This window comes from Ursus maritimus, unplaced genomic scaffold, assembly GCF_017311325.1.
Source record: "Ursus maritimus isolate PB19 unplaced genomic scaffold, ASM1731132v1 scaffold_14, whole genome shotgun sequence".
Taxonomy (NCBI): Eukaryota; Metazoa; Chordata; class Mammalia; order Carnivora; family Ursidae; genus Ursus; species Ursus maritimus.
The window spans coordinates 3676752-3693470 of NW_024423786.1; the positions used below are offsets into that span (position 1 = coordinate 3676752).

General features: G+C 56.6%; 1 protein-coding gene across 1 annotated transcript in view; it reads right to left on the reverse strand.

Moving 5' to 3' along the window:
• Window positions 1–16719, reverse strand: part of NUP210 (nucleoporin 210) — a 103018-nt gene that overhangs the window by 17103 nt on the left and 69196 nt on the right. Inside the window, exons 21-29 of the mRNA XM_040628401.1 lie at window positions 12602–12730; window positions 11434–11561; window positions 11209–11344; window positions 9632–9694; window positions 9269–9448; window positions 6646–6726; window positions 5433–5564; window positions 4196–4354; window positions 1363–1454 (exon numbers count right to left, since the gene is read on the reverse strand). Of these exons, the coding sequence (XP_040484335.1) occupies window positions 1363–1454; window positions 4196–4354; window positions 5433–5564; window positions 6646–6726; window positions 9269–9448; window positions 9632–9694; window positions 11209–11344; window positions 11434–11561; window positions 12602–12730 (1100 nt within the window). The remainder of the gene's footprint in view (window positions 1–1362; window positions 1455–4195; window positions 4355–5432; window positions 5565–6645; window positions 6727–9268; window positions 9449–9631; window positions 9695–11208; window positions 11345–11433; window positions 11562–12601; window positions 12731–16719) is intronic.

The window sequence follows — 16719 nt, forward strand, 5'->3', positions numbered from 1 at the left end:
AAAGGGAAGCGATGGTCTTGCCCTGTCCTATTTCCAAGGGCAGGGAACGGGATGAAAATGGGCTACTTGCTCAGAAAATGGTTCGTGAAGCTGCTAATGACCTGCGCTGGGTAGAAGACAAACTCCACGTGTTTTATGCTCTTTCACGTTACTATATAATAAAGAAACGACAGGAAGGGAAAGTGTTCCGCCCCCAGGGCTAGCCCCCTCACCTCGCTCTTTGCACGCAGCCCTACAGACCCTGTTCAGACCACGTTAAATAAATGTTACTGCCTCTGCTTCAACTTTCTCCCCCATCACCAACCCCTTCCTTGGAACCTGCAGAAGTCCTGCTCACCCTTCAAGATGCAGCTCAAGGAGCCTGGACGGCTCAGTCGGTTAAGTGTCTGCCTTCAGCTCAGGTCATGGTCTCAGGGTCCTGGGATCGAGCCCCACGTCAGGCTCCCTGCTCTGCGGGGAGCCTGCTTCTCCCTCTCCCTCTGCCCCTCCCCCCACTCATGCTCAAGCGCTCTCACTCTCAACTAAATAAATAAAATCTTAAAAAAAAAAAAAATGACCCAGCTCAAGCATCTCTATCTGACATGCTTCCCCTAAGTCCTCACCCCGAAGGCCCTTCTTTGGGCTATGGCTGAACCATTAGACCTTGTTTGACTGTCACCCTTCCCGTGCTGTGCTCCTCTCTTCCCACCAGAATGTCATCCACCGGTGGTCCAGGAGCCTAGCACACAGCCTGGCATTTAGACACGTGGGGCTGAATGAACATCACGTGTGTGTGCTTCAGGCACCATGCAAGTACCCCTGTGGTCCTCAGAGCCCCCCCTTTGCAAACTGCCGTTCACATGCAAAGAAAGTCATTGCTACCAAAGGCACCCCACGTGAATATAAGACAGGAATTACACGTGCAGACACCGATGTGTGTCCCCATCGAGTGGGGATCTGGCTAAGTGCAGGTCTGGGGGGGCCCCAGAATTTGCATTTTACCATGCTCCCAGGTGATGCCCGTGCTGCTGGGTCAGGAATGATACCCACCGAGCAGCAAGTCTCGAAGACGAAGGGGCATTTGAAAATTTAACTCTTCCAAGGTGGTACTTTTCCCCTTTGGGGTCGTGGACTGGAGCAGTGGGCGTTAAACGGTTTCTGGGAAACAGGGATGAAAAGCTGGACCCACGGGGACATGTGATGTGGAACAGCAGGAGAAATCCACGGGGAAGAGAAAGAGGAACACAGAAGCCCCACCCACTTCCACCCGAGAGATGCAGTTCGCTTGAAGCACCCTCGGCTCCTGACAACTTTGACAAATGAGTCGTGGGGTGCGGAGCGCCGTTTCCCAGCCCAGCTGCAAACAAGCGCTGAGTCACGTACCTGTTTGTCTGGAGCCTGATAAAGGAGTTGGGTGACATTAATATTTGTTCTGCTTCTATTTCAGGGCTCAGCAGCAGCAGCTTCTCAAATACCTGGAACGGAGGGCAAGTTTTGTTCCCTGGGATGCGGTGGAGTCCCATCCAGGCCCCTGCTCCCCTCCTGGCAGGGAGACCCAGGGGGCCCAGAGGGGAGGAACACTGTTGCAGGCACCTGCCAGGAAGCAGGGGATGGGATGGGAAGGGCGGACTTTTAAGAGAGGCCAGAGGTGTGATGAGAACAAGCAGGCGACTCATGTTCGCGCACCGCGGCGGCGGCTGCGTCACGAAGTCAGGGAGCAGGGCAGCTCCCTAGGTTCCCGTGGTGGGGGGAGCTTTGTGGGCACGGAAGGCGGTGTACAGAGTTACCGGGCCCAGGGTCTGGCTCAGCTGCTCCTCACTGTGCCCACCTCGGAATACCCCCCATCCACCCGCGGCCCTGATCGTACTCCGGGAGCCGCATGGGCCAGGGGCAGGGTGTGTCGGTGAGCCGGGCCAGCAGATGAGAAACCTGGTCCTGTCAGAGCGAATCAGATCGAATCTGATCCTCACTCCCTAAGAGCTCCGAGGCCTTCCACGGCTCCTCAGCCCATGGTCGCAGCTCTCACGGGAACTCCAGAGCCCTCCCGACAAGCACCCTAATTGCCCACCACCCTTCCAAGTCCCTTTCTCTAGGGGCCCTTGGGAGGACCTCCCTTGGCATCCGAGCCTGGATGCTGAACCCAGCTTTGAGCTCCCCCACTGGCCTCTGATCTCATCAGATGGGCTGGATTCTAAGGGTCCGATTTTCCCTCCCTCCCAGGACTGCTATGTTCTGATCATATACATAAGCCCAGATTTCCACATCTGTGAAATGGGTCTAAAACCAATAATCCTTGCTATGTCGGTCTCAAAGAGCTGTGGGATTCGTGTAGTGACGTGAGCGGCACTTCCTAAACGGTGAACGATAAATGGCCTCTGGGGGAGAGATGGGGTCCTGGTGTCGGGGGGGAGGGTCCCTCCACCTGGCAGGGGGTGCCCAGGACGGAGCAGCCTCACTGGCTCTGACCCAGACACACCCACGGCACGGGAAACACACCCGCGAATAGGTTTCCTCCTGTTTTTCTTAAATGCATGTGCTTTGTTGCCCTCTTCAGAGGGAGGGGAGGGTGGAAGAGCGATCCTACTTTCCTGTTAACTCAAGTGTCGGGAAAGCAACAGTGCAAGCACCAGGGTCAACAGCGACGGACCCGTGGCCTCGCCCCCCAGGGGGGACAAGGAGGGGGAGCCGTGGGGCCGGCTCCATTAGGGGGAGGCTGCTTCTCATCGCCTGCTGATTCTGCCACGTGGCAAGACACCGTATCTTCAGGACAAGCTGCCTACTGGGTTTTTAGACAACATCTTCCTATTTTTAAATGCTGGCAACAAATAAAAATTGTTTCAGAGCACTTCATGAGCCAAAGCAGATCCATCTGTGGGCTGGAACCAGCGTCTCGAAGTTTCTGAAGGACTCAAACCTCCAGCTGCTGTCAGCTAGGGAAACCGAGGCACAGAGATGCTAAGTGACTCAAGTGAGGTTGCAGAATTTGGAAGCTGCAAAGCCCTGTCTTTAATCCTGAGAGGCGCCAGACATGATTTCATTTTATTTTTAACTGGGAAGAATGTATCTTTGTATTTGGGTCTGTGTTTGTAACTGTATTTATCCACGTATGCGTGTGTGTGTGTGTGTACGTGAGCGTGTGTGTGTCTGTGTGTCTGTGGGTGCACGTGCCGGCACACAGGCAGAGGTAAGGGGGTTGCTAAATGGCTGTTTCTTTCTTTGAAAATCTTTACCCCTGCAGGGGTAAGCGTCTAGGTTAGAACCGGTTTATTTCATCCGCAAGCGGGGGCTTGACTCTGTTTCTCTTCTCATGATATGTAGGGGCCACCTTCAGTTTTTCTTCGCAGTCTAGAGGGATCCCGTGTTACCGAGTCCCAGATGAGCAGAACGGGGCCCTTTGAAGCTAAAAATGCTCTTCAGAAGCAACTTGTCCCCTCCCTAGTTTTAGAGAGGGTCCCCGAAGGACAGGGGAGGTAGGAGGGCAGGCTGGAGAGAGAAACATGGGCGCCGAGCCCCAGGTGGGAGAACCACTGGGCTCTAGGTCCTGACTCAGTGGTGTACCCCTGGGGGCTCTGAGCAACCCCCTCCCTCTCTGAGGCTCGGTTTCCATCTGTGAACCGATGGGTCACACTGTCTCCCAGGCCGTCCACACTGCACAGCCCTCCAGGCCTTTCTGGGCCCACCACCCACTCACTGCGACCTGGAGGGGGCACTTTGACCCCTACCCCCTTGGGCCGCAGGCTCGTCATCAGGCAGCAGTGCCCCCCTGGCTTCATGGAGCACCTCCCAGGTGAGACGACACTGGGAAGTGGCGAAAGGCCAAGTCTGCCTCCATTAAACGCTCTGTGAGTATTTGCGAAATAAACACAGACAATTCCGCGAATGCCTCATGATTTTCCAGTTCTTCCTACCATGAAGGTGCCTCAGACTCCGAGCGCAGAATTATCTATTTGGGGGAAACACTGCGCTATCTCAGACCTCTAGGACTTTGTACGCGCCATTCCTTCCACCTGGCCTGCCGGCCACCCGCCCCCATCCTGATGGCCTCGGGCAGCCCCAACTCTGGGCTCCCACAGCACCTTATATACTCCTGACCCCTGCAGGCCGAGAAGTGAGCAGGTGCAGGGGTGGTAGCAGGGCTGATGGGGGCCTGAATGGCCTGGGAGGGGTGGGGGCGCTTGCTTTCCCTCTAACGGTGGCTTCGGCCCCCGCCCTTTACCTGGATTTGGATCTCATCGGTGAGTTCTTTGGCGAGGCCAAGCAGCTGCCCAGCGGTGGGGTCCAGAGCCTTGACCACCACTCTCAGCCCGGTCCGGCCTTTCACCCGGCCATGCACGTTCATGGCAAAGTTGTACTGTGCCGGCAGCCGTAGTGAAGCCTGGGATAGACACCAAACACGTTCTCAGGGAGGGTCTGGGGCCCCGGTACCCCCAATAGCTGCCCACCCGTCCTCAAAGGCTCTGCCTCCCCGCTCTGGCCGGGGCCCGCTAACCCCAGCAACCGTGCAGCATACAGTTGTGCAAGGTTCACAGGTGCAGGTGGGTCAACCCAGCTGGGCAGGCCTTCTCAGAACCTTTAGCGTGTAGAGTGGGTGATGAACCAAGAGGGATGCCAGGCTTGGCAGTGTTTCCCTAAAAAGCCCCCCCTGTTATGGGATGTCTGTGCTATGGGAACAGTCTGGGGAAGCCCTAGGACCCTCCCAACCACCCCCTCCCTGCTGTGCACAGATAAGGCAAGAAGAAACCTCCTCAAACCAGCCCCCACTTGGGTCCTGCATGACCACGGCCCACCGGGGTGGCAGACTGGAGTCACCAGGGCTCACGCCCTATCCCATCTCTCCACTGGCCCACTGGGCAACACACGCCAAGTCCCTGCCCATAGGGAGGCTCCAGTCAATACAAGGAGGGGGTCAGTAGCTTTTCTTCCAGCTCTCAGGTCTGAGGAAAGGCCAGGGTCCCTGCAAGAAAGGCTAAGGGGAGGGGAATTTGCCCTCGTGGGTAAATCCTGAAAAAGCCCCGGGACTGCCAGGCATTGCCTCAGAGAAAAGGTCAGAAGTTACAGACTGGGGACCCTGACCAAGACCCTGTGATGTTCTAGAACTTCTGTGGCCTCCCCGGCAGGCTGTCATTTTTGCTGCATCCCGAAGTCGGTTACCCACGAAGCCGTCCGTGCAGCTTACCAAGCTCGCGCTTAGAGTGGAAAGGCCTCCGAGGAGGGAGAGCTAGGAGCCCAGATTCCTGGACATGAGAGGACTGGGAGGGGAGGAAGGACATTAGGGGAGGACGGTGTGGTGGCAGCATCTGCTAGGTGTCCCGATGAGCCTTGAGAGAGAGAGTGGGGCCAGGAGTGGCCCGGGAGTGAGGGTGCAGACCCCACGTGCAGAAGTACGGGGAGACAGCTCCGTGCTCCGGACACGGGTGCACACGGCGGGGAGGGGGCTCTGGGTGGGCAGTTACCTCGTGGTGTCGCCCCCGGATGTCCAGGATGTCCCGCTTGGTGACAGACCAGTGGAAGGTCAGGCCTGGCACAGCGTTGCCAAAGGAGAAAGGGTTCTGGCTGTTGGTGACCCCGGTGATATAAACAGGCATCTGCAGGAGAGAAGCCAGGCCCGTGGCAACCGGAAGTCCCCTGCTGAGCATGCCCCCCGAAGCCCTGGGCACTGCCTGAACTACCTCTCCACTGCCTGGGTCCCTTCCTATCGCCCTTGTGCCATGGGAGCCGCGCCCCATCCTTCCCTCCAGAGATGGGCCCAGCACAGGTGCGGGAAGGGCTGGCGGAACAGCCAGTGATCAAATAAAACACAGAACTGGCCCCTCCACACACTGTCCTTGGGCTGTGGACAGTGTGTCACCTTGTCGGACTGACCCCCTCTCTGTGATGTGACCCCCCAGAGCTCCAGGGTACCTGCAGCCTCCCGAGCGGCACGGCTCACCCTGCCCCGTGGTCCCTGCCTCTGCTCTTCTTTCGCAACCTAGCAGGGGGGCCCTGCTCACGGGGGACGGGCACGGGCGGGAGTCGCAGCTCCTGAGCGCCCGCTAGGCGAAACACGCGGAGGAAAACTGCAAAAAGCCAAGAACAGACTCCGTGCCAGGCTGCCTGGGTCGATTTCCAGGTCCATCACTTACTAGCCGTGTGACCTTGGGCCAAGGCTGTAAGCTCCCTACGTGTGTTCGTCTCCTCATCCATCACAGAAAGCTGACGTGGGGGGCAACCTCACAGGTCGTTAAGGAACATGGAAGGAATTACTGCACAGAAAGCTCGGAGTAGGGTACCTACAGACGTGAGCTCCTGTTACGTGCCAGGTGCTATTCCAGGTGTGGGAAGCTGGCGGACTCAGGGTGGGGAAGGTCCTGAGGGGGCACAGATGTCACTCAGTAATTGTGCCGACACAGAACTGGAGGGGGCAAACGTTACGCAGACAAGGAGCTTCTGCACTGGGGGAGCGAAAACACAGAGTACCTGGGGGGCCTGGGGCAGGAAACACAGGGAAGGCTCCTAAAGCTGGAGCTGAACCCAGGGCCCAGCAGCTGTTGAGCAGGAGAGGGAACAGTGACCTAGCCACGACTCCACCGAGCTCACCCTGAACCTGAACTCAGAGCCCGAGACCTGCCGAGAGGCTGCTCGGACAGCAAGCACGGACGGGGGGCGCCGGCCAGCTTCCCGCCTCACCTGGGTTCCCGTCCTCATGCGAGTGATGGGGGCGCGGATCCTCACGGCCTGGAGAAGCAGCACCTCCACCTCCACGAGGTCCTAGGAAAAGGGCTTCGGGGTTCAGGCTGGCTGCGGTAGGGACTAGGCGCTAGCAGTGGGTGTTTCATGAAGGGACCCCTCCAGGGAAGGGGGATCTCGCCAAGGCCGGCATAGAGTCCCGGGGCCAGGAGGCACTCCCGAGATGTCCAGCACCGTGCTCCTCTCCCCGAGGCAGCCGGGCTTTGTGGGTGGCTCAGCCCACAGAGACCTGGCCGCTGTTTTTCCCGTTCCCTTCGGGGTCCCATCCTGGTCCTCTGAGTCCAGAGACTTGGGGGCAGTCACTGGGGACTGTTCTTCTGGGTGGCCCTCAAAGGACAGGATTGCAGATTCTCCCAACCCCAAATCTAGCATGTTTCTCTCTGTAAGTGACCAGGGTACTGGGACAAACGGAGGACACAGGTAGAATCTAGTTAGAGCAGACCCTACAACCTCTTTCATTCTGAAGTCTATACTCTAATCCGGTCAAAGATTAAGTTTAGGGGCACCTGGGGGGCTTGGATGGTTAAGCATCTGCCTTCGGCTCAGGTCATGATCCCAGGGTCCTGGGATCAAGCCCCACGCTGAGCTCCCAGCTCAGCGGGGAGCCTGCTTCTCCCTCTCCCTCTGCCTCTCTCCCCTGCTCATGCTCTGTCTCTCAAATGAATAAATAAAATCTTTTTAAAAATAAAGTTTAACTTTATCAGGCTTTTTTATAGTGCTTTTGACTCTTGCTGAACCCAGGCTACTAAACCCCTTAAGCCTTTCTCGCATTGGCTCATACTGAATCCGCCGCCTTGTGATGTGGACGGATGCCTGGTATTTAGTAGGTGCTTGGTAAACATCCATTCCCTGCCTTCCCTTTGTCCCTTTCACTGCCCGGGCTCCTCTGCCTGTCCCGGCCCATACCCCGGCCACGGGTGCTGGATCTGTGACCTGGTTTAGGCAGATGCAACTGGGAGCTTCTGAGCAGAACCCCACACTCTCTGCGGACACGTGGGCCTCAAGCTGAGCCCCCGCCTGCCTGGGCTCAAGAAGACGGCTTCCAGCTGGAGCCGGCGGCGCAGCCTCTCCATCTGCCAAGGGGCACGAGGCCCTTCCCCCGGCTCCTCTCCCACCGCGCCGGATGGGAGACACACAGAGAGAGGTGGCCCAGCAAGGTCAGACCAGGAAGAGAAGGGGCCGGGAGGGAAACGCATGGCTGTCTGCCCCTCTGGCCAAAGTTGCAGCCAGCTGCCATTTCAGCCACCTGGGCCCCCAGGAGGAGAAAAATAAACGAGTTCCTGAAGCCACAGCCTTTCTTTAGAAGGGAAAAAAAAAAAAAAAAAAAAGAAAGGAAAAAGCAAGCAAGCAAGGCCTCCTCGGTCCTTCATCTTATTCTCCGGGACGTCTCTCTGAATCCTGCTATAGGCCACAGGACAGCTTCCACATTCCCAACGCTTTCTTGTCGTCTTTATAAAATCGATAGGTAGAATCAGGCCATCTACCTCCATGATTCAAAAAGACTTTGTGGTCTAAGCGCGACACTTGCAGAGACACTGAAACTCCTGCGAAAGGGAGTAAATCAATGAACTCAGCGTCGGATCAAAGTCAGCCTCGGGGAAGGACGACGCATCGGCCTCCCGTTCTCTAGGTCGGTGCAGTACCAGCCCCCCTAGGGGCCCTGTTCGGATGCAGTGACCTCAGGGGAGCCCACGGACTCCTTCCAGGGAGCCCTGAATGCTGGAACAGGGGACGGGGTTCTGACAAGGCTGTCTGAAGTCACAGGAGAGCCCAGATTTCTGGCCGCCCCCCTGAGATGCTGCCACCAGTCACCGCAGTCACAGGATGTCAGGGAGAACCTGGGCCTGCTCAGGATGTGGAGACCATCTCCCATCTCCCCTGAGGAGCCCAAGGAGGGGCCCACCCCCGGGAAACAAGGAACACGATCAGACTCAGAAACCAGTGTTCAGGGCACCTGCCCGGCTCCGTGGGTGGAGCACGCGGCTCTTGGTCTCAAAGTCATGAGTTCAAGCCCCACGTTGAATGTGAAGCCAATTTACACAAACATACAAACAAACAAAAGAGACCAACTTTCCCCCGCCTGGAGTCAGGGCCGCCGATGTGGGGCAGGAAGACCCTCCTGCAGGGGGGACTCCCCTAACTGACCCTTCCAACATCTCTACTGATCCAGAAAAGCACTTCGCAAATGTCCCCGAGTCCAGCCAAGAGGTCTGGGGAGTAACTTAACCTCCAGCAGAGCAAGAGCGATTAGCACATGATTCAGGTTGTCCTTTTTTCCTGGAAATACAAGTCTGGGTCTGAAATCCTACTGGCGTCCAGCTGTCCACGCTTACAGCAGCCGAGCTACACACACCCCTGAAAACTCATACTGCAATCCACAAAGCATGTCGGAGGCAGCCGTACCCCTTCTCTTCCGTCTGCACGTCCCCAAGCCTCCGGCCACTAGCTCTTCCTTAGGCCCGTCATCGGGAAGCAGGGTAGCAGCAAATGCCCGGGGGCAGGGGGCGCCGAGGGAACTAAAGGACGTGGGTGTAGAGTGCCCAGTGGAGCCCACACGCATTACCTGAGATACAATGACGAGCTTGCCAGTCTCAGCGTCCACAGCCTGCACGACCCCAGACACCGTGCCGTTGCCGACCGCCAGCCCCCGCACCAGCCCCGCGCTGTTCACCACGGCAACGCTCTCGTTGCTGATGGAGAAGAGGATATTGGACTGGGGCTGCGGGCCGCCCTCCGAGGTGATCTGGAGAGGGGAGAAACAGCGGTGCCCAGTCAGCCCCCGTGTCTCATCCTCAGAGGCGAGGGCGCCAACACCCCCAAGCTCTCCATCTTAGCCTCTTGACACCCAGGGTGGGGGTGAGCACATGCCTGAACCCAGGCAGGGGCCATGGGTGGGCTGGGCAAGCATGTGGCCTTTGGCTCCTACCTGCATCATGGCCCCGATGACCAGCGTCACCTTCCTGGGTATCAACCTAAATGGGGGAAAGACCTGCGTGTGGAAACACAAGAGAGAAGGGGGCCAGTGTGTTCCGAGCTCACGCGGCCGGGCAGAATCCCCCTGAATGTTTTCAGGGAGGGGTCACGTGGCGCCTGGACTTCCCTCCTCTGTGAGAGAGGACTGGGGAGGGGCTGGGGTCCTGGCCGGCTTGGGAGGAGCCCGAGCGCCCCTCTCCAGGATCTCAGCCCCCCAGGGGCCTAAGGATCTGCGGTTCCTGGGGCACGTTCTGCTGTTTGAAACCATGCTTCATTTCACCAGACCTGAAGCCCCACAAAAATCAACAAATCTTCACGTAAACCCCCCCCTTCCAGCACGGTCCTCTCCGCGTGGTCCCAATCAGCAGTGTCAGTGTCGCCCGAGAACCATCAGAAGCACACATTCTCCAGCCCACCCCAATCTATGGAATCTGAATGGGGGGGGGGTCCTGAAATCTTTTTTAACAAGTCCTCCGGGGGATTCTGATGCACGTCAAAGTGCACATTCCACTGCCTTCAGGATTCTTCTCCCTTTCCCCGCGTATCTCCAATTTCTACTGATAAATTGCCTGAGAATAGTTCTCTTCTTCAGTGCCCTCAAAACTCGTCAGATGGAGAAAGAGGGGTTTGGGGGGGGCAGGGACAAGGACGCCCTCGTCTCTGCAGCACGGAAGGCCCAACGTCATCCTCCTGCCTCCCTCCCAGTCCCCGCCTAGCAGGAGCACAGGAAGAACCCGGACGGTGAGCGCATACGCCAGTCGGCCAAGGGGCTGCTTCGTGCGTAAGGATTAGTCTCTGTAGGGCTGTGCTATTTATAGGCAGAAATGAATTCTTCTTCGCCAGAAGAAAGGAGCCCTTCCATCCAGAGGCACAAACCACAAGCACCGGCTCTGGAACAGTTTAATACGAAGTCTGCCAGCCCCCGTGTGGACGAGACCCGCGGAGGAGGCTGGCAGGAAGGCGAGCAGTTTGGTGCTGCCGCTGAAGGAGAAACCTGGACGTGAATTTGGGGCCATGGCTGCCTTGGCCCCTGGGGACTGGGAGGCTCCTGTGAAAACCTAATGCCACAAGATACTCCCAAGTCACACACGGAGATGACCCCAGGGGACCTTGGAGCTCCCTGCTTGCTCCGGGAGCTGCCACGACAGCAGCCCCCTGCCTCGGAGCCCGGTTTGGGCCGACTGCCAGGATGAGCTTCCTGCCTGCAGCTTCCGCCCAGCCGCTCCTTTCTGGCACTTTCGGCCATGTGACAAGTGGCTCTCCCCGTCTCTGAGCCACATCCCTCCCAGAGGGAGATTAAAGTACCTCAGGGCCCTCCCTCTGGTGCTGCCTCCCCGGGGACAGGTGAGGGCTCCCTTTGAATCAGAGAACATCGCAGGGCAGAGATTTTCATACGGTTTCTCCACGGCAGCTTCCTGGACAACCCCTAGAACTCCTAGCCCACCGCCAAAACGACACACTTCCCACTCCACGCATGCAGGCAGCCAGGGCTGGATGGATCCCACACGGTGGGAGGAGGCACAGCTTTACCTCAATCTGCTGTGGGGCCGAGCTGATTCGCTGTCCAGCTTTGTCAGTCACCGTCGCCGTGAGACTGGTCTGGCCAATGGCCACACCATGCACGCGGAATGTGGCGGTGTAGTCGTCAAGAGCTTCGTCGAGGGCCCTGGAACAGAGGGAAGGGCTGGGACTTCTCCCCTGAACCTGCCAGTGCCGTCTCTGAGACGGCTTCCTTGGACCCCTGGGAGGACTCACACCAATGTGATGATCTGAGAAGCCGCTCGGAGCTTCAGGTCCATGAAGGCGAAGTATTTGGCCAGGAAGGGCTTCTTGTGAAAGTCCAGCACGCGGACATATGCCTTGACCGTCTTCCCAATCTCCACCTGCATCGTGGGGTACAGACTCAGGTAGCCTTTGAGCGACTAGTTCTAACACCGGTGGCCCTCCAAGGCTTTCTGCCAAAGCGCTGCTAACCTCAAACCCACAGACCCAGGTTGAGCTCCAGACAATCAGCCAATCGACAAACAAAAATCAATATAGTGCTTCCTGTATACAAGGGGCTTTGGGAATACTCAGATGCATAAATTACACTCCCCACTCTTAAAGAACTAAGAATCTAGTTAGAGTGACAAGACGCAGCCAGGATGGCATACAGGAGGAGTTCAGTAAGTGCTCATTGACCAAATGGCTCACACCTGGCAGCAAGACCCTCAGGATAGGAAGTGTCGGAGATGCTTAGTCAAGAAACAGAAGTCTGATGGGGAACTAGGACCACAGAAGGAATATCGGAGGCTGTGTAAGAGAATACTGGCTTTTCGAGTGCCCTAAGCTGCTCAAACGTTCCCCTTTTAATTCCTACTCTCTCCAGTCAGGAAACTAGGAACCTGACAGCAACCCTCTGTGAGCCTAGCTGCAGCTCCTTCAGGTATTTGGAGCAATAAAAAGTCCCTATTTGTGTTAAAGAAAAGCCTAGATCTATGACGTATTCCTTTTCCAAAAGCACTTGGCAGTCATGCATTTTACTCATTTGCCGCTTGGATTCCAAGAATCCAAAACCCACATACTGGAGAGAAAATTCACCGTCGGCAAGGTGTGCGCCTTGCTTCGTACCTACGCCCGCTAGAGGACAGGAAGTCCCAAGTCGGGGCGAAGGAGGAGACAACTTCGGGCACGACTTACAGATGAACTCTCCTGATGTCAACTGGCATAAAAATCGGACCACAGAGGTTGCTCCACAGCGTGCAGAAGGAGGGACAGAGGCGAGACAGCACTAGAAGCTCGAAGCAGCCCAGGAGGTGGGTACGGGGACTCAGAAGCCAGGAGAAAGAGCAAAGGCATGAGGAAAACTACTCTCAGAGCCTCGCCACTCTCCTCGTCTCCGTGAACCAGCAGTGAGGGGCCCTATCAGGAAGCTGCCACTGACCTTATCAACCACGCGGACGTAGAGCTCCTGAATGTCCGAGACGTACACGTCAGCTTTTGCTGGGGCCGGGAAGGCCAGGCACAGGTCATGGATCATGATGGTCGACATGCCCGGGAGCAAAGGGTGCACCTGCAATGTTGGAAGGGATGCTCAGTCCTGCAGCTGCTCGTGGCATCAGCCCATCCCTCACGGAGGGATCTCCCATCTCCAGGAGGCCTCCAGGCCAGGGCTCAAGCAGCAGACAAGGAAAATCCTAACCCAGATATTGCCCTGTCTACTCTGTGTTTTGAGCCCCCAGTGCCAGCCAGGGAGAGGGCTTGACACGTAACATGGTAGAACCGGGATGGATCTTGGAGAGCATTTACTTCAACTTGGTACAATTTACGAGACGGAGAAAATGGAAGTTGCTCCAAGCAGAGCAGTCAGTGGCCATGGGACACACACGAGGACTCAAACTCAGGACTTCATGTCTCCCGTGCAGGCCACCTGCCCCTGCAGCTCCAGTAATAGAAGAGTGCCATACACGACATAGCAGCTTTCTGAATGAAACCCTCACTCAGGAGCCGTCCTCTGGCCCCCTAGTATCTCAGAACCTGTATACAGACCACAGAGGCCAGCATGGTCTCAAGTATTAGCCCTGTGAGTCTCATTCATCCCAACATTCTTCTCTGCCTTGGCCGTGTTTGAAGTAGAGACCTCGTGAACACTCTGAGTGGATGGACACACCCGAGCTACTGTGTTCCAGTCTTTGCTGCAAAGACTCCCCACCCCCATTTTAAACCTCCTTCTTTCCCCATCTGCTTCGGTGACCCCACATTCAGAAGCATCTTTCCCCAGAGGAACCGCACCACAATCACTGTCTCACACCGCACGCACACTCGTAGTGATGTGTTGTATTGCTTAGGCATGTATCTCAACTGGATGGTCTGGGGGCTGGGCAGCTGGGGGGTAAACCATGGAGCTGGTGGCTGAGTCCAGAGGGCTGCTTCCCATCTCTGTCAGGCCCTGGCTTTGCTGGCTAGAGTTTGTGGTGGTAGAGACATTTGGCAGGGGGCAGGAAGGGGCGGTTTATAGTGATTCAGTATTTGCAAAGCTAGAAGGTCAATATTAAGAACCTGTGGGGGGGAAAGAAAGCAGGTTTCTGACCTTGAGGAGACAGCCAAATGTGATCACATCATATCCAGGTTAAAATCCTGCAAAGGCAGCCCAGAGAGTGAGTCCAAACCCTTCACATGTCCTAGAAGATCCTGGCACGAGCTGGCCCTTGCCCATGGCTCTAACGTTACTGCAAACCATGCTCCCTCATTGCAGTCAGGCTCCAGCCACCGTTCTGCTCTGTTCCCCAAAGCCAGCTAGAGCCTGCCTGCCTCAGGCCACACAGCCCATCTTAACAATCTGGGGCTTTTTCCCCGCACCCTGTCTTCACCTGCTGACTCCGGGTCCTTCTTCAGGCTTTTGCTTAAGCATCCGTCCTAGGAAAGTCTTCCCGAATTAGACAGCTAAGGCTTCTTCGCTATCTTTGCTCACTTCTCCTGGTGTGGCTTTACTGCTTGTAATTAGGCAGTGACAGAGACCATAGCCTAGTGTCCGTCCGCCCCCAGGCTGTCTTCTCACCGGCTATAGCCTCAGGGCTGGGCCTAGCGTCTGGCACAGGCTCACCCCTCACTAAACATATATTGATCAGACCAAGATCCAGGTCACAGCTCTAGGTCACTGTAGTTATGGCAAAGAAACCTGGTACCCCAGCCTGCTTGCTTAGCTTTAATTTTAGCTTTGTGAAGACCTAGAAATTCTGGGGGGAGGGGGGAGTCGCAAACCCACACACCCTCGTCTCTTTGGGAAGTGCCGATTGTGGTCCAACTCCTTCAATGCACATATGGGGAAACTGAGGCCCACACAGGCTGGGAACCAGCCTTGAAGGGGCAGCACTGGGGAAGAAACCCAGGTACCCAAGCTCCCAGTTCAGGGCTTCTTCTACCACACTCTGCCACTTCCCAGAGCGGGATGCCCCCAGTAACCAAAATGGAACCGTGAGCAGGGGAGGAGGTCAGGGCAGGAAAAGGCCAGAGCTGAGGCAGAGGCCCAAGCCCACGGTTAGTTGGGGGCACAGAGCATTAGCAAGCTTGGCCAAGCTGGAAACTGCCAGTATCATTGAGCTCAAGGGCACACCAACACAGATGAGGCGTGCTCAAGTTATTCCACACCATGACTTAAAGTCGATTAACAAAGATCCCAGAGCGGAAATCACGGTTGTATTCCAAAGTGATGCCTGGGCAACTTGAGCCATCACCACCCAAGTCTGGTATGAAATCCGGGCTGCAGAGTGGGGTCTGGGAAGCACCAGGCCTCCAGCTTTGCCAGGATGATTCACCCTGGCTTATTCGTTTTCCCTCAATGGAAACTCATTAAAAAAATCGAGAGAGAGAAATGAGAGCTTTCTTTGAAAACCTAATTCAAGGCTCCAATCTAATGCTCCTGCAGAAGTAACCGCTGTCAGGACCTGCGTGTCCTTCACAGCACCGAGAAATCACACGTTGCACTGGCGGCTGACAGACCCACGCAGGGGAATGCATGGAGGGCTTTTTCCTGTTCTTTTTTCCCTCTCCTTCAAAAGGACCATTTTGCACATTTTAAACAAAGACATAAAATGGCGAGGGGAAATCAATTTGTCTTCCACTTGATTTCCCAGAGGCTGGACGTCCAGCCACCTTCCGGATGACAGACGCAGAGGACGGCCTCGAGCTGCCATCCGTGGAGAGGCTGCGTGACCCGGCCTGCCCCCCTGCCAGCACACATCAGCTCCCCTCGCCCCTGCCCAACAAGACTTCGGGGGAGAGCTTGCCGGGCCCCCTGGGAGACAAACCGCTCTTGGGGAAGGGAGGGCATTTGCCAGGCGGCTGGTGGCCGAGCGGGGACCTGCCCCCCTGCTGACTCTGGCCTCTGCCTGTCTGCTTCTCCAGCCATCTCGGATCCACTTGCTTCTTGACGGACATTCGGGGGGAACGTGTATGCGGGAGAGGAGGAGGGGAAACTCCAGGCCCGAGTGAATTCTCATTTCTAAGTGTTGAAGGTGCCACCCGAGAACTTCGGTGCATACTGAGCCCAGAGGGAAGCCCTGTCATCTCTTCGGAGACGATGAATGCATTACTGCTCATTAAGACCCTGGCAGTGGAGCAGATGGAGGCTCCGCTCATGCGCGGGCTGACGCCGTGAGGTCCGCTTGCGCCCGCCAAGCCCCAAGGTTCCGGCCGCACCGGCTTGGCTCCTCGCTTCCCCGGGCCCCACACGCTTCAGACTTGTCCCCTGATGGGTGGCATTTATAGATAAATACTTCCAAACGCCATAGGACCCACCAGCTCCCGTTTCCTAGTATAGAGTGCCTGTCGATGGCACGGGGAAGGGGGGTCAGGACGTGCCGTGCAAGTGTTGGGGTCTATACCCCCAACAAGATGTCCTTGAGACCTCTAGGGGGTGACCATGAACACAGGGAAATCACAGGCACAGGGAAGAGCCCTGGTTTGGTTGCTGGATGAAAATCCATCCAGGTACGTCTGTCCTCAGGTCATTTGCAGGGGAAAAGCAGGACACCCCCAAGTTAAAGCCGGCAGCTGCCACTGCTACCCACCTCATCTTCCTTCCTGACGCGCTCCTCGAATACACTTGGCTATGCATCACGGGCCCAAGGAATGGAGAGAACACCGGGGCTCGCGCTTTGTTCACCACTGACCCCCAGTCTTTGTAGAATGAATGCGTTACTTAAAGGGATGACGTGCTTGGCGCACAGTAGGTCCTTTACCCCCGCCCTTCTAGTCACACGGGTTCTGCATGGAGGACTTGATTTGAAATGGAAAGAACGGGTGAGAAGAAAGAAACCCTAAGAAACCCTAAGTTTAAATCAGGTAAGCACTCCTAGGGTCAAGCCAGCCAAAAATGAAACAAAGGCCCCTCGCAGAGAGCTTTGGGGGGGTGTACGAGCAGAATTTCGCACAGCCACGCACAGCCCTTCATGCATTGTGTGGGCAGAAGAGCCTCCACAATGGCCCTGGTGTGAGAGCGCCACAGCTCCCTTCTAGAGACACTCAGAAGCCGAAACACACCCAGGAGCCATTCTTGCCTCC